Below are 22275 nucleotides of genomic sequence, written 5' to 3'. Positions count from 1 at the left end.
TCAATCTTATCGATGCACTGTACTTCTACTTTCATTTGATGAAAGCTTTTTGTTTAATCAATGTTGAACATATTCAATAAATGTGAACCTGCTAAATTAAATAATTGACCTTCTGTCCCATAAGTGTTTAAAATAATGGCAGCAATCGTAATACAATCCTTTACTATTAATTACATAACGCCTACAATAAAGCATAACTTTAACTCTATTGATGAAAGTAAAGTTTAATTTTGGCTATCAAGTAACTCAGTGGTGGGCCTTCAAGGCCTTCTCAGCTGGCCAAACATAACCAATAGAAAAAAAAATGATCATCATCGTTGCATTGATGTCATATTATAGCTGAGCGTTGTACCAATCAGAATTCCGCTCGCTCGTGTTGCCAGGCAGGTTTCACAATAGCAGGAGTGGGCATTATGCATTCCGAGGCCTTAAGATGCAATTGTGCAAGGATCTCTTCTGTCAAAGTCAATGAGCTTTCATATTTGTTAGACGGTTGCGATAGCCAATCAGATCACGAGTTGGTTACAGTGAGCCTTCTCGCTGGCCTTATGCTGAGGGTGATGAATGCGTTTTGTGATTGGATACTCACTCGTGAGGGGGCAGCGCAATGCCGAATCAACACACCGAAAAGTCGTAATTGGCGGACGTTGGAAAATCTAAAATATATTCTTGCTTTTTTTAAACCACAATGGCCAAAGGAGGCAAAAGCATGGATTTAATTGCAGATACACTTGCAAGGACATTTTCAAGTCGGACCTTTCAAGAGAAGCTATATCGTCCAACACTCACTCAGTGGTGTGTAAGTGTGTTTCTGGATATTATTTGTCCAGCCGTGGTGTCATAAATAATGGTATTTTGATGGGGATTTATTCAAGTAGAACAAAGTAGGACTTCACTGAAGGCACCTGAAATTACTTCCGTACCCTGGAAGGTCACTGACCTGGCGAGAGAATTGCCCCCACCATAAACAATGCTCAGGCCTATTTTCTCTCAGGGCAGTATCTGGTTACATCGGAACTTCAGAACCAAGACTGGTCACTTCTGTGAGCTCCAGTCCCTTCATAGTTTCATAAAGAGAATTACTTCCCATATCTATATTAGGCCATTTAAAAATACACGACTTTTTTTTTCATTTATCCTCCTGACTACCAGGGAAAAAAATGTTCTCCAATCACATTTATTTTGAAATTCCCCAATCTATGTGAAGTAATTAGAATATTGCAAAAGAAATTTTTGAAATTTTTATTTTTGTTTTGAAGCTATGATGTGTCTTCTACAGTGGACATCGGAACTCAATACAGGGGAAAACGGAACTTCATTGTGAAACAGTTAGTCCAACAAAAACGTCAAAAAGTCTATTTGACAAAGTGTTCAACATAAATATTACAGTCCATCATCTCTTTTCTTTTATTTCACTTTTGCTTCTATTATGCTTATTTGATATGATACTTCAAATAGCAATTCCCTTTCTTGGAAATACAAAGGAAAATTTTGCACTTGGAGCACATAAATGTTTCACTGTTGCAGCCAGATTGGCGACACCCTGATGCATGTGTTTCATCCACCATTTCTGGAAGATGCACAGCATCAAAGTCTCATCATGTCATGTCATTATCCACACCGCTTATCCTGTACAGGGTCGCGGGAGGGTGCTGGAGCCTATCCCAGCTGACCACGGGCGAAAGGCGCACTACACCCTGAACTGGTCGCCAGCCAGTCACAGGGCAGACATGGACACCCTCACTGAGTGGGAACTAAACCCACGTTGCCTGCACACAACTCAGGCGAGTGTACCACTACACCATCAGTGACTTCATCATAGTGTCTCAGAGCTGCATTTGACTGTGGTTTCCATTTTTGACGTGGGGAAGTGAAGTCATCTTCGCTATCACTTGCTGCACGTCCTGCACGTCCTACTTGGGCTCGAGCAATCAACTCTGCACCAAGGAGCAAATTGAGGATCATCAAGGATCTTCTGGGGTTTCTTCCCCAGACACTGGCAGTCACGCTTATACTGAAGCCATGAGTTGGTGATTGCCAGGTCAAAAAAGTGGAAAACTGCACGCACTGTCACTTGTCTAGTTTTCCAACCATTTTATGACAGCAAGTTCAGGTGTGCGTCGTCTCACCACCATCTCTGATGACCCTCTTTCTTTCCATTTGAAGAGCTTTTCACCTATGATCTTGCAGTTGTTTGGAACCCTGTTATTCATGAGGGTTCCAGTTGCTGTCAGTCCTTTTGTCATCAGGGTGTCAAGGAGGCTGATTGTCGGAAAGTACCAGTCAAAGAACAGGTGTGTACCTTAGGGATCAGACTCTGTCAATTGAAGAACAGTTTGTTCCCTGAAGCCCGATTCTCCTGTAGCTGTGAAAGTTGTCTTGCCTTGGTAGACCACAAAATCCAAAACTAGACCAGTTGGTGCAGCCGCCAAGACAAATGCCTTCGGTCCAGTTGGGTTTGGTTTGCCCGGTACATACTGGTGCACTGGTTATCGACCAGTCAAAGGAACTATTTGCTCGTAAATGCGCAATTTTCCTGTTCTTGGCAGACTCAGACATCCTTGCCTTACTTTGCTCAAGAGGGACCTGATTCTCCACAAGAGATCACTTGTTTTTTCTTCATCTAAAACATCAAAGTCGTTGACGAGCTTGATGGAGTTTCTCGATTTGTAAAACCGATTTCTGGTCATGGTTTCCGCCACAATTTTCACTCTCGTACTTGAAGCGCAATACATTTGAATGTTTGGCTATCCTAGACAGCCCATGTCAATAGAATTTCCCAAAAATCTGCAGTAAAATTTCCTCTGCTTCTGGGAATGACCCTTTCTTGTCATTTGGAAAAAAAGAGCAAAATGGATGAAATAACTTCAAACGTCCACTACAAAGGACATGTTTTAAACACTTAAATACTAGGCTCAAATAGACTTAAAATAACTCAAACAACACTTTAACATGTTCATAAGAGTCTTATAAATAAAATGCCAACAGCATTTCAAGGCAAAATGTCTTTGATAAAAAGTATTAAACACTTACTTTTCCTCTTCCCATAAAAAGTGCTTGCACTGAGGGAAGCCATTTTCATCTACGGTGATGTCAAGGTAACAAACCACCCACCCCTACAAATCTGGTATCATTGGAAAGCTCTGAATGTCCTCTATAGAGCACAAAAAGAGTTAATGCAATTGGATGCACTGGGTGGGAGATATTTAGGTTTAAAAATGTCCTCTACAGAGGACAAATTTGAACTACTGGTCGTCAGGAGGATATTTCAATTTATATTTAAGCTTGCTTATGTAATAATACAATATTTATTCAATTATTTTCGTATGTAAAATTCTCAACAATTTAAACCTTTTTATTTCACACTTGAATATTTCTTAACATATTTGTTCTTTTGCATTTGGATGCAATTTAAATTATTACATCCATCCAGCCATTTTCTGCCGCTAATCCGGGGTCGGGTTATTGAATTAATTTTTTAAGTATTTTTTATCATTCAATATTTATTTCAAGATCAGGACTCTTCTAAATGAGTTCAATATTTATAAAATGTTTCTATATTTATTATTAATTGAATTAAGTCTGTATGTGGTTTCCAATTTTAAATTTTAATATTTTCCTATTTCAATATATAAATAATGCAATGTATAAAAAATATAATACAGCATGAAAAAAGAAAAAAAATATTTGGTATATTTGACAAAATTATAGTTTTTCCAAAGTGAGATTTTGCTTAGCAACAAACGCCAAACCCTTGATAGAGCTCAACCTAGAAAGTGTATTTAGCAAGTCAGAAATTTATTCAGAAAGCGTAATATTAAATGTATGTGAGGGGATATTTGAAGAGTTTGAGTTTTGTTCAATGGACCATACATATACGAACCAGCCAAACACAGCGAGAAAACCAGCGCTGACTCCAGTCGCCATCAAGTTGCCAACTCCTGACATACCAAAACCTTTGAGAGAAACTGAGACGATTTGCGTTTCTCGGTCTGGTTCTTTTTATCGTTCAACTTCTAGTTCTGTTTTTCACCTTTTCACGGCATAATGAAGGCCAGTTGAGCAAGTTGGACAAGTGATTTTATTGATGATTGTGGAAGGCAACGATTTCATAAGCACTGTTTCTTCTCACACCTTTTCCATTAAATACGATAAAAAAGACAACTGAAAAGCATAATGTTAACAAATGTTATTCCAGGCAAAGGCAATTTATTTTCTTTACATGTTTGATGTAAACACCAAAACAAATCATCATCACTCAGACACATTGCTTCTTCTGGCACGGATCACATTGGCTTAATGTCAATAAAAAAGCTTTGTAAAATTCAATATACCATATTTTATTCAAAATCAAAATTTACATCTTACCACAAAGAGTCAGTTCCTTCAGTTTTTGTTTTCTTTTTTTAAGCTTCAAGGATCGCTGCTTTTCTCACCAGCACAATTGTGACTCTCTGCATTCTGTTTAGTGGAGAATTTTTTAGCACAAACGCTGCAACTGAATGGCTTTTCTCCATTGTGTGTTCTTGTGTGGCGTCGTAATTGCAAGTTATGATAGAAACTCTTTCCACAAACTGAGCAGGAAAAAGGTTTTTCTCCACTGTGTGTTCTTGTGTGGATTGTCAAATGCGACTTTTGAGAGAAACGCTTGCCACAAACTGAGCAGGAAAAAGGTTTTTCACCACTGTGTGCTGTTGTGTGTTTTGTGAAACTTGCCTTATGAAAGAAACTCTTGCCACAAACTGAGCAGGAAAAAGGTTTTTCACCACTGTGTGTTCTTGTGTGGATTTGTAAATTTGACTTTGTTGAGAAGTATCTTCCACAAACTGAGCAGGAAAAGGGTTTTTCTCCAGTGTGTGTTCTTGTGTGGCGTCGTAATTGCGAGTTATGATAGAAACTCTTTCCACAAACTGAGCAGGAAAAAGGTTTTTCTCCACTGTGTGTTCTTGTGTGGATTGTTAAATTTGACTTTTGAGAGAAACTCTTTCCACAAACTGAGCAGGAAAAAGGTTTTTCTCCACTGTGTGTTCTTGTGTGGATTGTTAAATTTGACTTTTGAGAGAAACTCTTGCCACAAACTGAGCAGGAAAAAGGTTTTTCTCCACTGTGTGTTCTTGTGTGTTCTGTTAAACTCTGCTTATGAGAGAAGCATTTTCCACAAATTGAGCAGGAAAAAGGTTTTTCTCCACTGTGTGTTCTTGTGTGTTCTGTTAAACTCTGCTTATGAGAGAAGCATTTTCCACAAATTGAGCAGGAAAAAGGTTTTTCTCCACTGTGTGTTCTTGTGTGGTTGGTTAAATGCGACTTTTGAGAGAAACGCTTGCCACAAACTGAGCATGAAAAAGGCTCCTCTCCACTGTGTGTTCTTGTGTGAATTGTGAACGTTGACTTATGCAGGAAGCTTTTGCCACAAACCGAGCAAGAAAATGTTTTTTCTCCACTGTGTGTTTTTGTGTGCGGTTTTAAAGACAACTTTGAAGTTAATGAGTCAGTGTGACATGCCCTTTCACCTTTGGCTTGCCCATCATCATCATCATCAGGAGAGCGTGATAATGTGTCCTCATTATGTACTTGTGATGGCCCCCAGTGGTCTTCGTCATCTTCTGTTGTCACGTGATGACTTGAGCTGCTGCTTGGAGGCTCCGCCCCTCTGTTGTTCTCACTCTCATCCTTGTTTGCATCTTCAGTCTTTATAGGGACAAGGTTCACTGGTGACTTGTTAATCTCCTCCTCCTCCTTTTTGATGTGAGTCAAGTCTGGCTCCTCTTTCACAGAACGGAGATCGTTTTCACAGACGTCTGCAGGACACAAAAAGACAAATTTGGTTTGGTCAAGTCAAAGCTCATGCGGCGACTTTGTCTTATATTGTTTCTACCGTGCTACCTTGACTTGTGCCTGCCGCATACGGAGCAATGTGTGCAACCCCAACTTGGACCCGACCATGGGGGCATTTCACAAAATTACGTCCAACCATGTAAACCTCCCTTTAGCAGCACAACAACAGTGATAAACGAGCAATTAAAAAGGAAGCACGTTGCGGCTAATGCCGATTACATTCCTGACATAGTCACAGACGTTTCTGGAAGCTAAGCGAAGTTAGCACACACAAGCTATTGTGTGCGTCTGATGGAACACCTGTTGTGGGACCCGAACATATTGATGGGGGCCACTGGGGGCCATCGCAACATCATGTCATTGATAAAATAGGAATCCTTCAAGCGAAATATGTTTACAAGTATTTCTTTTTGCATTTAGAGATAGTTTCATCGTGGTTATCGTATTTTCGCGACCATCAGGCGCACTTTAAAGTCTTAAATCTTCCCCAAAACAAATGATGCGCCTTGGAATGCGACTCGCCTATTATATGGACTATGGATCCCCTGCTTGAAAATGGCAGTCTGTTCGGCACGAAAGCGGAAGAACAGGACACACCCCGCTGTGATATGATTGGCTGCTGGCCGTGTGGGGCACTGTCATCAACTCACCGACAGATGTCACCATTTGCGATGCAAATCATTGTCATATTCTTCTAAACATCGGAAAAACTTAAGATTTAAACCGTATGCAAATGAACAAACATTTTAGTTCCCAAACATAAACTTGACAGATGAATTAAACTTAACTTTTGTTTCTGGTTTTGTTGTTGCCACCATGTTGTCGGTTGGACAGTATTCCAAATGTCATGCCATGTCATTATCCACACCGCTTATCCTGTACTGGGTCGCGGGAGGGTGCTGGAGCTGACGTGATAAAGTGTTTCTTAATGTCAACATATTTGCACCTTTGCCTTTTTACAGGCTTTTTCGCCAGTGCTATGGTGCCTTGATTGTCCTCAAAAACAATTAGTCGCTCTTTATTTTTTGCATGAGATATTTTTTTATCTCCCAAGGGGATATTTCACGTGGATTGAGCTCTTAAGTAACTAAAAAAGTAAAAGAAAAAAATAATTAAGGTTCTTTAAGAATATGAATATGCAAGAAATAAATCTCTCAGCTCAACATTTCACATTGTCGTTTGTCAAATGTTGATAAATTGTATTTTTCATTCGGGATTTGTCTGTTGTTTTTCATTTATTTGCACGTCACTATTTAAGTATTTTTTTCTTTTACTATTCTTTACCTCTATCAGTATTTAATTCGATTTTCATGGAATTATTTAAGCTTGCTTATGTAATACTACAATATTTATTCAATTTATTTAATACATAAAAATTGTTTAAATATTTTTAAATTATTTTTATTTAAATCTTGAATATTTGTCAACATATTTGTTCATTTAAATATGAGTGCAATTATTTTATTTATTTATTGCAATAATTAATACTTAAAATTTCATTCATTATTTTTTATCTTTCAAAATTCGTTCAATATTTATTAAATGTTTCTATATTTATTATGAATTTAATTAACTCAGTATGTGGTTGTGAATTTTAAATTGAAATATGTCGCTGTTTTATTATGTAAATGTTAGAGTGTTAAAAAATATTTCGGTATTTATTTAGGTACTTAAATATTTAATTATTCGTTTCAGTATTCATTAAATTACGGTGATTCACTTTTGCAATTCAGACGCGCAGCAACGAACTCCGTAATGCGGATCCTCTCCTCCGTGGTGACGAAAAAAAAGAAGCGGGAAGATTAACGAAAGCAGGAACGGACCGTGCAACAGCAGAGCGATAAATACACTGTGTTCAGGAGGCGCACACGATATTTGTGCCTTTCTTCATTTTTACTTTGTTTATTAATGTACATTGTTTGCATTGGCCTCAAGGACTCATTCGGCGTGTATGTATTTGTAGTTTTCACTGTGTCACGTGATTTCCTAAAGGAAGAGAAATAAAAAAAGAAAATCTGGACATCAGTCTGAATCGTGGCCTTTTCGCTGGACCGGTGTAGCTACACTCTTGACATTCCAAAATCTTTGAGAGAAACTTAGACTACTTGCATTTATCTTTCTTGTTCTATTTAAAGTTCAACTTCTCGTTCAGTTTTTCACCTTTTCACAGCGTAATGAAGGCCAGTTGAGCAAGTGGAACAAGTGATTTTATTGATGATGGTGGAAGGCACCGATTTCATAAGCACCGTTTCTTATACCGTTTATTATATTTTATTCAAAATCACATCTTACCACAAAGAGTCGGTTCCTTCAGTTTTTTTGTCCTTTTTTTAAGCTTCAGATCGCTGCAATTCTCACCAGCACAATCGTGTTTCTCAGCACTCTGTTTAGTGGCAAATTTCTTAGCACAAACGCTGCAACTGAATGTCTTGTCTCCACTGTGCGTTCTTGTGTGGATTCGTAAATTTGACTTTACAGAGAAAGATTTACCGCAAACCGAGCAGGAAAAAAGGTTTTTCTCCACTGTGTGTTCTTGCGTGCCTTGTTAAATGAGAATTTTGGGAGAAGCTTTTACCACAAACTGAACAGGAAAAAGGTTTTTCTCCATTGTGTGTTCTTGTGTGGCTTGTTAACGTTGAGTTTTGAGAGAACTCTTTCCACAAACTGAGCAAGAAAAAGGGTTTTCTCCAGTGTGTTTTCTTGTGTGGATTCGTAAATGTGACTTTCCAGAGAAGCTTTTACCACAAACTGAGCAGGAAAAAGGTTTTTCTCCAGTGTGCTTTCTTGTGTGGCTTGTCAAACATGACATATCAGAGAAGCTTTTGCCACAAACTGAGCATGAAAAAGGTTTTTCAACACAGTGTGTTTTTGTGTGAATTTGTAAATTAGCCTTTCTAGAGAAGTATCTTCCACAAACCAAGCAGGAAAAAGGTTTTTCTCCACTGTGTGTTCTTGTGTGGTTTGTTAAATGCGACTTTTGAGAGAAACTCTTGCCACAAACTGAGCAAGAAAAAGGTTTTTCTCCAGTGTGTGTTCTTGTGTGCGTTTTTAAACTTGACTTTTGAGAGAAACTCTTGCCACAAACTGAGCAGGAAAATGTTTTTTCTCCACTGTGTGTTTTTTTGTGCAGTTTTAAAGACAACTTTGAAGATAATGAGTCAGTGTGACATGCCCTCTCACCTTTAGTTTGCTCATTATCATCATCATCGTCACGAGCGCCTGATAATGTGTCCTCATTTTGTGCTTGTGATGGCCCCCAGTGGTCTTCATCACCTTCTGTTGTCACGTGATGACTTGAGCTGCTGCTTGGAGGCTCCGCCCCTCTGTTGTTCTCACTCTCATCCTTGTTTTCATCTTCAGTCTTTATAGGGACAACGTTCACTGGTGACTTGTTGATCTCCTCCTCCTCCTCCTCCTTTTTGATGTGAGTCAAGTCTGGCTCCTCTTTCACAGAACAGAGATCATTTTGTCTGACGTCTGCAGGACACAAAAAGACAAATTTGGTTTGGTCAAGTCAAAGCTCAGGCGGTGACTTTGTCTTATATTGTTTCTACCGTGTTACCTTGACTTGTGCCTGCCGCATACAGAGCAATGTGTGCGACCCCGATTTGGACCGGACCATGGGGGCATTTCACAAAATTACGTCCTACGATGTAAACCTCCTTTTAGCAGCACAACAGTGATAAACGAGCATTTAAAAAGGAAGCACGTTGCGGCTGATGCCCGATTTAATTCCTGAATTAGTCACAGACGTTTCTGGAAGCGAGCTGAAGTTAGCACACACAGGCTATTGTGTGCGTCTGATGGAACACCTGTTGTGGGACCCTAACTTATTAATGGGGGCCATCGCAACATAATGTCATTGATAAAATAGGAATCGTTCAAGTGAAATATGTTTACAAGTATTTCTTTTTGCATTTAGAGAAAGCTTCATCGTGGGTATTTTTGCTTCCATTATAATCTGGATCCCTAAAAGAATTAAAGGGGCCCTGGCATCAGAGTCGCTATTTATTGCATGATTTACGTTTGTTTTTTGTTTTTTTGCCCAAAATGACATTTAGCCTGCGAGTACGTTCCGACATTACCCTTTTTATTTTTTATAAAATTTCTGTTTTTAAATAAAATTTAAAACAACATTATGTTTGAAGAGTCAAAATCCCTACACATAAGCATTAAGCAACAACACTTTCACTCTGACTTTCATGTTGACATATTTGAATAATGACTGTATATTTTAAAGTTATCCAATATGTATTCAAATTCGACTAAGATCCACCATAATATTTGAAGAGTTCACTGAATTATTTTGGAACTGCAACGATGCTTAACAGCCATAGAGTGTCAGTAATGAGTAACAAAGTAACACAACATTGTCATTTGCATAAATTACCAGGAACTATGAGTTGCGGGGGAGATGCAAACCACCTGGGCCACAGGAACTTTATGACCAGGAACTAAATGTTCCTGGGCTTGTTGGTAGAAAAGGGGGTTGTGGCGTACTCCCTTTTTAAGCCCATAGTAAGCCAAAGATGGAGATGCATTCCTTGCAGCATGCGCTTGTTCACTGATGAGATCCGTGCAACCCTGGATGGATGCATTAAATGTATTTTAAATGTTTGGATGGTTGTGAAACTACGCACATGTGCACAAAACAGTGCAGATCCACCGGAGGTTCATTGACTCTCACCCGACGAAGCCAGTACAAAGTTAATAAATAAAGAAGACCATTACGTGCTTGATTTTTTTTTTAAACTTAATATTTTGTGTTTTATCCACTAAAATTGATCAACCGCCATTGATGTTTTCGCCGCAGTGTGCATATTATTGAGAGTCAGGCAGAATTACTTCCGGAAGGAATTGCTTGAACAAGATATAAATACCAGAAAATGTAAAATGATGCATATTTTTAACGATAGAAAGTCGTTCTTTACAAAGCAAATGAGAGTAAAACGTGTACAAACCTGCTTTGAGTGGCACAACACGAGGCTGGTTGCAAACTTCGTCCAGCAGTTGAAGATGTTGCTCGTTCTCTTCTTTTATTCCACAAAGTTCCTCTTTGTACTTGGGTGTCGTTCTTTCACACATATTCAAATGATAATTCCCCAAAATCCGAACTTGATCGCTGCTTGGCGATGAGTCATGTGCCTCTTTTTGTTAGCGGCTAGCTAGCTAACAAGCTAAGCTAACTACGCCGAAAAGCATCAACGCGCGAAGATGAGGTTTTCGGGACATAAAGACTTAATGAATTATGTCGTAGTCCTTTAGAGTAGCACTGGACATCCTTTGAGAAAATTACAGTCAGTTCCACACTAAATCAGAAGAATTTAGCGGTGGGTGTTTTTGTTCCGGTGTGGACGGGTCGGTGGATGTGGTCGAGGTCCTTCGGAAGCTGCGCGCTTGCTTATGACGTCATGCTTTAAGCGCGTATTTTCCAAATATATTTCTTTGCCTCAGTGGTTTTTTTTACACCTGGCTGTTCTCTTTTAATATATATTCTATGTAATATTTTAATTCGGTTGATAAAAAAAATGTAACAAAATAATTAAAATAACGCCACAAAAGCGAGTCAGCTCCGACGTCACTTCCCCCTATGCCCGGAGAAGCCGCTGCTTCAAGAGCAGTGGGACGTTTACGTTTCTCCTACCGAACTTGCAACAATGCTGTGGTTCACTCGGGCTGCAAGATTGTATGAATATAATGTCTGCATATACTAGCAGTGCTTCTCAATTATTTCACGCCCGCCCCTACCAAGAAGAAAAAAGATTCGCGCCCCCCCCACCACCATTTTTTTCTGTCTTTGTAGATTGATATTAGATTGTCAATAAAATATCCCTTAACTAAGCTAAATTGCTAAGAAATATAATTTTGAGAATTATTATTGTGAGGATCTCGAAACTCAGTACTCTGTTGTGCAAATATTGATGATGACAAATATTTACTCATACGTTTTTTGTAAAATCTTTATTCACAAAAGCAAACCAAACACAGTTATTAATCCCAAAATCCATGCGATACATCTAATTTGAAGTACTTAGCACCTGCCATGTCACTCAAGATTTCTTCACGCTTGGGAATCTGATAATGTTCTCTTATATGAAAAAAATCAGTGCCTACCTTCTGCCAGGGAGTTGTGGGAAGGTCAGCTACTAATACGTACATAATATAGAAAAGACAAAAAGAAGAGCCAGGGGGATTTTAAACAAAAATTCTTTGTAAATAACATAAAGCAACAGCTTTAGTATGTTTACGATACGTTTTTTTTAAAAATAATTTTATGGTTACTATACGTTTTTTTTAATGGTTACTGTAATGTTCCGTCTTCTATCTTAAGAAGTCACGCAGGCAACGTGATGCTGCAAGCTTGTGTCTCTTTATTTACTGACTTGCATTCTCGTCTATGTGCAGACACACTTGTTCGTCTGGTAACCAAAACACACATCGGGCAATACTGCCAACTAGTGGCCAATGATATAACTGCTATCATTACATCTCCCTTTGCTTTTTTTTCATTATTATTATTTTTTATTAATATTATAATAATTTTGTTTTGTTATCAATTATTTTCACTTCTTAACAATATCTATCCATTTTTTATGACAACAAGCAGCTCTACAACAATTTTAGCAACAATCACACAACATTAAACATTTTCAATCAGCCTGTCCGGTTGTCGTCTAACTCTTGTTGATCTTCGAAGAGGTTCAGTAATCCCAGAAATTGCTGGTGGTTGAGGTCTGTGCTCCTTCGATGTATCCACCTGCTTTGCAGCCTCAGCCGCATCAGAAGATTTCTTACAGTTCCCGGGAACCTTCAGAAGACTCCTCCAGTTCCCCCTCACTCTTTGTCCATCCTTTGTTTCCACAATGTAAGATCTCGGTCCGGCTTCGATAAGGACAGTCACTTTTCTGTCCCAACAATTAGGTCCCTCGATCCTTGCAGTGTCTTTCTCAGAAAGAGGTTCCAGATGTTTTGTAGCTCTGTCATATGCAATTTTCTGTTTGAGTTTGAGCATTCTCTTATTTTCAATCCAAATGTTGTGGTCATGTCCTTGTGGTATTTGTGGTGCGAAGCTTACGGCACATGAGTAGGTCAGCAGGCGAAGAAGCTCCCCACTCCAGAGGTGCAGCTCTGTAACTCAATAGGGCAAGGTAAGGATCAGATGCATCATCCTTGGCCTTCCTTAGCAGTCTCTTGATGATTTGCACTCCCTTCTCAGCCTGGCCATTTGCCTGTCGGTATAAAGGGCTTGAAGTGATGATGTGAGCCTCAGCCTCCTCCGCCGTAACGCAGTCCTTGATGTCACTGATAGGGTGCGGCGCTCGGGATAACGCATGAGCAAGCACTATGTATTTTCCAGGCGTGTATATTAGCTCAAAATCATAGCGCTGCAATGTCATCATCATGCGTTGAATTCTGGGCGTCATGTCATTGAGATTTTTCTTTCTAATTGAAATCAGTGGCTTATGATCAGTCTCTGCTATGAACGTGGGCAGTCCATAAACATACGTGTGAAATTTGCCAAATCCAAACACGAGACCCAGTGACTCCTTTTCGATCTGAGCAGAGCGTTTTTCAGTCTCTGACATTGACCTGGATGCATAGGCTACAGGTTGCCATGTGTCTCTCGCCTTTTGCAGCAGTACGGCACCTAGCACGTCTGTCGACGCATCCGTGGAAATTTTGGTTGGTTTTGATGGATCAAAGTAGGCAAGGACTGGCTCAGCTGTCACAGTTCTCTTTAGATCTTGCCATTCTTTGTCATGTTTTGTTGTCCACTCAAAGACTATGTTGTGATGCAGCAGCAAACTTAGGGACTTTGACTTGAAGAGAGGTTTGGAATGAACTTGCCCCGGAGGTTTATCATCCCCATTGCTCGCAGAAGTCCTTTTTTCTCAGTTGGAGCTGGCATGTCCAGGATTGCTTGCACTTTGGTTCTGTCTGGCACTACTCCATCTGCTGTGTCAATTCTGTAACTCCAAACAGACATTTCAGAAATCAGAAATCCCTTTATTGACATTGTACTCAAGTGTGCAACGAGATTAGAGATTTCTCTCGTTTTAGTTTAAGTCCATTCATTTTAACTCTTTGTAGCAGTTCCTCAAGTCTCTCATTGTGTTCTTGTTCCATGTTTCCCCAAACAACCAAATCATCAATGTACACACGGGTTCCTTCCAGACCTTCTATGATTGACTCCATAGCTCTGTGAAAGATCTCAGGCGCAGACTGTATGCCAAATGGCAGTCTCAGAAAACAGAAACGCCCAAATGGTGTGTTGAAGGTGGTGTACCTGCTGCTTTCGGTGTCCAGCTTCAGCTGCCAAAATCTATGCGATGCATCTAATTTGCTAAAGAACTTAGCACCTGCCATGTCACTCAGGATTTCTTCACGCTTGGGAATCTGATAATGTTCTCTTTTAATGTTTTCATTCAGATCTTTAGGGTCGAGGCAAACACGTAACTCTGGGGAGTTCCTCTTTTTAACACACGTGATGGAATTTACCCAGTCGCTGGGTTCTTCCACTTTCTCTATGACTCTTATTGGTGTCATTCTGTTCAGTTCCTTTTTTAATCTCTCTTTGAGAGGGGCTGGAACTCTTCTGGGGGCATGGACTACAGGTTCAGCATCTTCCTTGAGCTGTATTTTGTAAGTGTAAGGTAGCGTCCCTTGTCCTTTGAAGACAGAAAAGTATTTGTTCACTTTCCTCTTACTACCTTCACTCGGCAACACTTTGTTGTTCTTATTGACATCCTTGCTGTTGATTTGGTAAATTCCTTTTTCCAGTCCAAGCTCTTCAGATGTCTTGTCTCCAAGGGTTGACTCCAGTCCACTTGGCACAATTTTGAACGTTAACTTGTGTTGCCTTCCCTTTGCTGTCACTTTTAGCCTACAACATCCCTTTGTTTTTATTGGCTGATTGTTGTCGGTTTTCAATTTCACGGCCTTGTTAGACGGTTGCGACAGCCAATCAGATCACGAGTTGGTTACAGTGAACCTTTTCGCTGGCCTTTTGCTGAGGGTGATGAACGTGTTTTGTGATTGGATACTCACTCGTGAGGGGGCGGCGCTATGCCGAATCAACACACTCGAAAGTTGTAATTGGCGGCCGTTCGAAAATCTAAAATATATTCTTGCTTTTTTTTTTAAACCACAATGGCCGAAGGAGGGAAAAGTGTGGATTTAATTTCAGATCCACTTGCAAGGACATTTTCAAGTCGGACCTTTCAAGAGAAGCTATATCGCCCAACACTCACTTAGTGGTGCGTAAGTCTGTTTCTGGATACAGTGGAACCTCGGTTCTCGACCATAATCCGTTCCAGAACCGAATTAAATGCAATAGTTGTAAGCACTACTTTTCTTTTTTCGCTAGTAGCAGCTTTGTTGCTTGCCCTGACCTTCTTTGGAGGCATGATTAGGGGCTAAAACACTTGGCAGCACGTAGCACGTCCGCACGCGACAACAATTGGGCAATTGGCCGCTCAGCATCCCACCCTCGCGTACGCACTCACGCGTCATACCGGCGTTCGAACTCCGATGTTTGTTCGAACTGCGAAGCAAGAATTTCTCTTTTTTTTTGTTCGAACTCCCATTTGTTCGACCTCAGAGTCGTTCGAGAACCGAGGTTCCACTGTATTATTTGTCCAGCCGTTGAGTCATAAATGATGGTATTTTGATGGGGATTCATTCAAGTTGGACAAAGTAGGACTTCACTGAAGGCACAGGTACGACATGCACTGAAGTAACTTAAAAAGTAAAAGTAAAAAAATTATGATTGCTTATGAATGTGTAAGAAAGAAAAATGTTGATAAATAATGATATTTTCCAGGAGGTATTTATTTCTTTGTTGTTTATTCATTCAATTCTATACTTATTTCAATATTTGAGTATTGTTTTTCTTTCAATATGTCGTATATTTTGTCTTTGAAGTGTGCGTCCTTGCTGCCTTCCGGAGAGGCAGCCGAGCAAGGCTGGATTGGTGATGGAAAAGAACTGATTCGAAAAAGATTTTATTCTCGTCACATGCTGATGTCAAAAGAAGTCTCCCCAAAAACGTGCAAGCCCCCTCTCAGACATTCCCTTCTTATAGGGAATGCCCAAATAGGACATGAATATCTCATTTTCCCTTGTTGCATATGCATTCCCATCCCGCTAGTCTTCGGGATTTCCCTCCAAAAGTCCCCCAGAGGGAGAGCAGATGCGTCTCCCCGTTGATAGGACCAGTCTACTAGTGACCAACTTAAATTACTCTCATACCCTGGAAGGTCACCGACCTGGCGAGAGAATTGCCCCCACCATAAACAATGCTCAGGCCTATTTTCTCTCAGGGCAGTATCTGGTTACATCGGAACTTCAGAACCAAGACTGGTCACTTCTGTGAGCTCCAGTCCCTTCATAGTTTCATAAAGAGAATTACTTCCCATATCTAAATTCGGCCATTTAAAAATACACGACTTTTTTTTTATTTATTACAATTTATATTTAAGCTTGTTTATGTAATCATACAATATTTATTCAATTATTTTAATGTAAAATTATATCAATATTAATTTAAACCTTTTTATTTCACTCTTGATTATTTCTTAACTTATTTGTTCATTTGAATATGTGTGCAATTTAAATTATTCCCTCCATCCAGCCATTTTCTGCCACTCATCCGGGGTCAGCTTATTGAATTAATTTAATACAAAAGTATTTTTTATATTTCAATATTTATTTCGAGATTAGGACTCTTCTCAATGAGTTCAATATTTAGAAAATGTTTCTATATTTCTTATTAATTGAATTAAGTCTGTATGTGGTTGCCAATTTTATGATTTCCCTATTTCATTATATAACTAATCCAATGTATAAAAAGCATAATATAGCATGAACAAAAATATTTGATATATTTGACAAAATGATAGTTGTTACGGCCCTGGGCTAGGGCCCACCTACAAGGCCACTCCCTTCGTGTATGCCAGTAGCTCTTGTACCCTTTTGTTTGTAAAGTCAATGGACTTGTGCCTCATCACTGGCCTGATTTCCCGCTCGTTCCCCGTTGGTGGACTTCGTTCCTGCTCGTGGACGTCCCAATCAACGAGCTCCATCTGTGCAGCTGGGACCAATAAAAGGACCTCGGTCCAGCTGCTCAGGGCGGCTGGAACTTTACAGTTCAGTTCGCCTCGCTTGCGCTCGTTGTGTCTCTTGGTTGGACTTTTGTGAATTCTTGAGACACTCGCTTTTGTTATTTGTACTCATTTGTTAATACTGGTTGATTAAGATCCTTTGTTTAGAACCTACCTCCTTGCTTTACTAAAAATAAATTGTAAACTCTTTCCACACCATTTAACAGCTTGGTTTATGTTACTTCCCTCCTTCCCTAGCAGAGCTGGTCGTAACAATAGTTTTTTTCCAAAGTGAGATTCTGCTTAGCAATAAACCCCAAACGCTTTATAGAGCTCAACCTAGAAAGAAAGAAATTTATTCAGAAAGCGTAATATTAAATGTATGTGAGGGGATATTTGAAGAGTTTGAGTTTTGTTCAATCGACCATACATATACGAGCCAGCTAAACACAGCGAGAAAACCAGCGCTGACTCCAGTCGCCATCAAGTTGCCAACTCCTGACAAAACCTTGAAGAGAAACTGAGACTATTTGCATTTCTTTCTGGTTCTTTTTATGGTTCAACTTCTACATCTGTTTTTCACCTTTTCACAGCGTAATGAAGGCCAGTTGAGCAAGTGGAACAAGTGATTTTATTGATGATTGTGGAAGGCACCGATTTCATAAGCACCGTTTCTTCTCACACCTTTTCCATTAAATACGATTAAAAAGACAACTGAAAAGCATAATGTTAAAAAATGTTGTTCCAAGCAAAGGCAATTAATTTGATTTATAATGCTTGATCTTAAAAACAAAAAAAACTCATCACTCAGATACGATGGTTCTTCTGGCACTGATCACATTGGCTTAATGTCAATAAAAAAGCTTTGCAAAATTCAATATATCATATTTTATTCAAAATCAAAATTTTCATCTTACCACAAAGAGTCAGTTCCTTCAGTTTTTTGTTTTATTTTTTTTTAAGCTTCAAGGATCGCTGCTATTCTCACCAGCACAATTGTGACTCTCAGCACCCTGTTTAGTGGAGAATTTTTTAGCACAAACGCTGCAACTGAATGGCTTGTCTCCAGTGTGTGTTCTTGTGTGGCTTCGTAAAAGCGACTTTCGAGAGAACCTCTTGCCACAAACTGAGCAGGAAAAAGGTTTTTCTCCAGTGTGTGTTCTTGTGTGACAAGTTAAATTTGACTTTACAGAGAAGCGTCTACCACAAACTGAGCAGGAAAAAGCTTTTTCTCCACTGTGTGTTCTTGTGTGTTGTGTTAAACCTCCCTTTTCAGAGAATCCTTTGCCACAAACTGAGCATGAAAAAGGCTTCTCTCCACTGTGTGTTCTTGCGTGCCTTGTTAAATCAAACTTTTGATAGAAGCTTTTGCCACAAACTGAGCAAGAAAAAGTTTTTTCTCCACTGTGCATTCTTGTGTGGATTGTTAAATCAAACTTTTGATAGAAGCTTTTGCCACAAACCGAGCAGGAAAAAGGTTTTTCTCCACTATGTGTTGTTGTGTGTTTTCTTAAATTAGACTTTCCAGAGAAGCTTTTGCCACAAACTGAGCAGGAAAAAGGTTTTTCTCCAGTGTGTGTTCTTGTGTGTTCTGTTAAATTTCCCTTTTGGGAGAAGCATTTTCCACAAACTGAGCAAGAAAAAGGTTTTTCACCACTGTGTGTTCTTGTGTGGCTTGTTAAATTTGATTTTAGAGAAAAGCTTTTACCACAAAACAAGCAGCAAAAAGGTTTATCTCCGCTGTGTGTTCTTGTGTGCGGTTTTAACGACAGCTTTGAAGTGAATGAGTCAGTGTGACATGCCCTTTCACCTTTGGCTTGCCCATCATCATCATCATCGTGTGATAATGGCCGTGTCCAAATTAACAGGCTGCGACCTCCGAAGGCCAGTTCGCAGGCTGGGTCCTCGAAGCCTAAGAAGGCTCCTCCTCAAGTAGCCTTATATGGACCGCATAACCCGTGGTGAATTTGGACAGGCTCGATAGCTACGTACAAATAATTAGGCTGCGTCCTTCGATGTCCAATATGGCGGACAGAGACGTCACTTCCGGTGCGACAAGAACGCTTACGCCGGTGTCCAAATTCACGCGGCCTCCGAGTACTAGCCTTATAATCTGTCCTCGTTTCCATGGAAACTCCATGGAAACGGGCCCTGAGTGAAGGCTACGATCATGCAACCTTCGCAGCCTTAAAAGCCTCGCTCTTCTTCTACGCCGTTCTACACTCGCAAGATGCAAACTACCGAAGCCACATGTTCCGCCTCATCGGAGTGCACTTTCAGATGTAAGTATAAGTTATTTATATGCAATATTAAAACATCACTCATGAGACATATTGGGCAGCAATGTTTGGATATTTAGCTCCAGATTAAGATAATTTTATTAGTTGCGATATCGGCCAAATATAACTAAGGTAGCTCTAAGAACTATTGCATAGGAAGTACGGCTGAAACATTTGAATTGTCTTATTTCTGCATGTTAGCATTATTTTATTTAATCTTTCCCTTATGTTTTAGGGAGCAAGGAGATGACCGCGCTGATCAAGCTGTGCGGGGAGTACGACAGCCTCTTTACAGGGGCCAAGTTCTCCGCAGCCACAGCATGGAGGTAAAAATACAATTACTATCGGGAAAAATATTTGACGGGTTATTGTCTTATTTCCATCCATTTAAACTCAAAATATCAAAAGGAAAACGCATAAGAATGGCGAGACCCACTATAGCAATTTTAGTTTCCATTCATCAGCCATTTGTGTTTGAATTAGATTTGCGCTAACACGCAGCTGTTTATCCTAGCACAGAATGTGCCCTGTATAAATTCCATGTACCCCCGACAATGTGCTCCCCAATTACTGATATTAATGAATAATATACGAATCACCCTCCACATTAACATGATAAAACGCACTGAAACGGTCATGAACTAATGTACTGAAGTACATAAATCTGCATGTTACCCATAACACCAGGATTTCTGACTAATATTTGCATCTTTTTTACCCGTTTTTTCTTCCTTTATTTTTGCATGCATTTTTATTTATTTAATACAGGACCATCGTGGAAAAGCTCGAGCTGCAGGGCAAAGTGACATAATTTAAAAATGAAGTATAAAGTATGGAAGTCCGCATTTCTTTTTCTTGTGTGTGAAAATGAAGATATAATTGTTTTATCTTTTTGCTTCTTTTCATATAAAGGATTGCAAAAACCCAGGCACTGGCGAAGGGGTGGCAGGGAGAGCTACTGCCGATACTTGGCCCTGGTTCGAACTTATGGATGGAGTGCTCGGACAGAGTCCATCACCCACCCTGTCCTAATTGCCTCCATCCCTGAGGAAAGACCAGGGCCAAGTCAGGCCATCCCTGAAGAACTCCCAGGGCCAAGTCGGGCCAGGGTGACGCAAGAGGAGGAGGAAGAAGAAGAAGAAGAAGTAGTAGAAGAAGAAGAAGAAGAGCGAGGCCAACAGCCGGAGCAACGACCGAGAGGGAGAAAGCGAAGGAGAGAGGATGAAATGATCAAACTATCCAGACTCGACTTGGCAATGCGGAGACAGGAATTGGAGAGACAGAAGGTTGGCAGAGGAGGGAAGGGCAACTGAGAGGAGGGAGACATTTGAAAGGTTTTTCAGTTTGATGGAAAAGTTGATAGATCAAAATAAAAAATGAGTGAAATATGCTTGGTGTTCAAGACTGAAATTTAGATAACATTCATTTAAGAGTAAACAAAAACCGGGGTACTTTTAAAACAGATGAACTAGTTCGTATCCCAGTCACATCTTGAGATCAGCTTCTTCAGACAAAAGTGAAAAAGGCCAGGTTTGTGAAAGACCAAAACTTTTACAATAATATGAAGACTCCACCATGTCTGTTTTGCTTACAAACTTAATTTATTGAAAAACTGGTGGACAAACAAGGCATAAATTAAGTACATTATAATTCACAGTAACTATTCACAGAAAATAAAAAAGCATTTCCCAGTTCATAACTGTTGCAGGATAAACCTGAGTGTGTCAGTGCTGTTTTGCCAATTTTCGCCTGAGCAGGGACTCATTTGGAGCATGGATGGAACCCTTGTTCCAGGACCCATGACATGGATGGGGCACGAGCAAGAGTCCTGATCTTCCTCTCGTGACTTGAAGTGGGGCATCATACCGGTTGCAGTGTCCACTACATCATCCATTACGTGGGGGTTTGCAGGGATGGTCGGGGCAATAGATGGCTGCCATGTCACTACAAAAGATGGGATAGATTTATTAACCATTCATTACATTGTATATGAATCTATTTTTCCATCTACTGATATTTTGCCATGTTTGTGTGGCTGTGCTGTTTGATGATTCAGTTAAAGATTATTTTGTGGCATATTTGATGGGATGATTGCTCAAATACCATTGTGCAGTTAAAAGTATTTAAATACCGAAATATACTCGTGGTCCTCTGGTACCTCCTCCAGGGCAGACACCTGAGCAGACAGGTGGTCCCTCCACTGCACTCCAGCGACTGTGTCAGCCACCTCTTCCACAGCAGCCTCCTCTTCCCCTTCGTCCTCCGAGGCCATGAGGTCTCCCACCCCAAGGCAGATGTTGTGGAGGACGGCACAGGCAGCGATGACCTAAAAGAAATAAAAAGGAAATGCTGTATATTAGCTATATTTGATAGTTATTGCACTGAACAGGACATGATTTGATCCTGAAAAAAGAGCAACATATTGAAAGTATAAGTATCAATTATACATTTTTTTTTTATTTACTTACATGTGGTGCAAAGGTGTGGTGCACCTCCAGGGCATGGAAAAAGATGGCCCGGAATCTCACCTTCATCATTCCAAAGTGAATGTCACTACAAAAGATGGGATAGATTTATTAACCATTCATTACATTGTATTTGAATCTATTTTTCCATCTTCTGATATTTTGCCATGTTTGTGTGGCTGTGCTCAATAATTGTGCTGTCAATTATTGAGCGTGCCTTGGAATGATGAACGTTGAAGCGACGGGCCCCCACGCCCTGCACCGTCCGCTTGTAAGGAGTGATGAGGGGGAGTGGTCGCTGGAGGCACGGATACCCTCCATCTGCCAATATGAAGTGCCCTGGAGGAGGATACAGCCCTCTTTGGTAAAGAGGGCTGTGCCGGAGGACCCTGGAGTCGTGGACTGATCCAGGCCAACCCAAGAATATGTCCAGAAAGTGACCCTGATGGTCACACACAGCTTGCATGATTATGCTGCTGAAAAGCTTGCGGTTCTTGTAGTCATGACCATCAGGGCCACTTGGAGGCTTGATTCGGACATGACAACCATCTATTGCTCCAGCAGCTCTTGCAAATGCATGGTGCTTCGCCAGCC

The 22275-nt window shown here is 40.1% G+C and overlaps 3 protein-coding genes across 4 annotated transcripts in view; 2 read left to right on the top strand and 1 right to left on the bottom strand.

Moving 5' to 3' along the window:
- Window positions 1-22275, top strand: part of LOC148342160 (uncharacterized) — a 393910-nt gene that overhangs the window by 36769 nt on the left and 334866 nt on the right. The window lies entirely within an intron of this gene.
- Window positions 4414-17070, bottom strand: LOC148342177 (uncharacterized). Its single transcript, XM_088285095.1, has 2 exons — window positions 17067-17070; window positions 4414-5798 (listed from the first exon to the last, which is right to left on the bottom strand). The coding sequence occupies exons 1-2, from the start codon at window positions 17068-17070 to the stop codon at window positions 4414-4416; spliced, it is 1389 nt and encodes a 462-aa protein (XP_088141221.1).
- Window positions 19002-21020, top strand: LOC148342176 (uncharacterized). 2 transcript variants are annotated; one of them, XM_088287595.1, is made up of 3 exons: window positions 19002-19219; window positions 19452-19542; window positions 20129-21020. In XM_088287595.1, exons 1-3 carry the CDS (start codon window positions 19065-19067, stop codon window positions 20246-20248), a joined length of 366 nt encoding a protein of 121 aa, XP_088143721.1. In that variant the 5' UTR covers window positions 19002-19064; the 3' UTR covers window positions 20249-21020. The 2 variants fall into 2 exon arrangements, with proteins under 2 accessions (XP_088143721.1, XP_088143728.1); XM_088287602.1 differs by having other exon boundaries at window positions 19985-21020.

This window comes from Idiotropiscis lumnitzeri, chromosome 2, assembly GCF_059441095.1.
Source record: "Idiotropiscis lumnitzeri isolate Australia: NSW breed Sydney's pygmy pipehorse chromosome 2, RoL_Ilum_1.0, whole genome shotgun sequence".
Lineage (NCBI taxonomy): Eukaryota > Metazoa > Chordata > Actinopteri > Syngnathiformes > Syngnathidae > Idiotropiscis > Idiotropiscis lumnitzeri.
Note: the sequence above shows the minus strand (reverse complement) of the source record. Positions and strands in the feature narration are given on the sequence as shown.

Excerpts from the sequence above, each read along its gene's own strand:
- LOC148342176 (XM_088287595.1), top strand. The coding sequence starts at position 19,065 with ATGGAAACTCCATGGAAACGGGCCCTGAGTGAAGGCTACGATCATGCA. Across the intron at positions 19,220-19,451 it reads ATCGGAGTGCACTTTCAGAT|GGAGCAAGGAGATGACCGCG; the intron begins GTAAGTATAAGT and ends CTTATGTTTTAG. Across the intron at positions 19,543-20,128 it reads TCCGCAGCCACAGCATGGAG|GATTGCAAAAACCCAGGCAC; the intron begins GTAAAAATACAA and ends TTTCATATAAAG.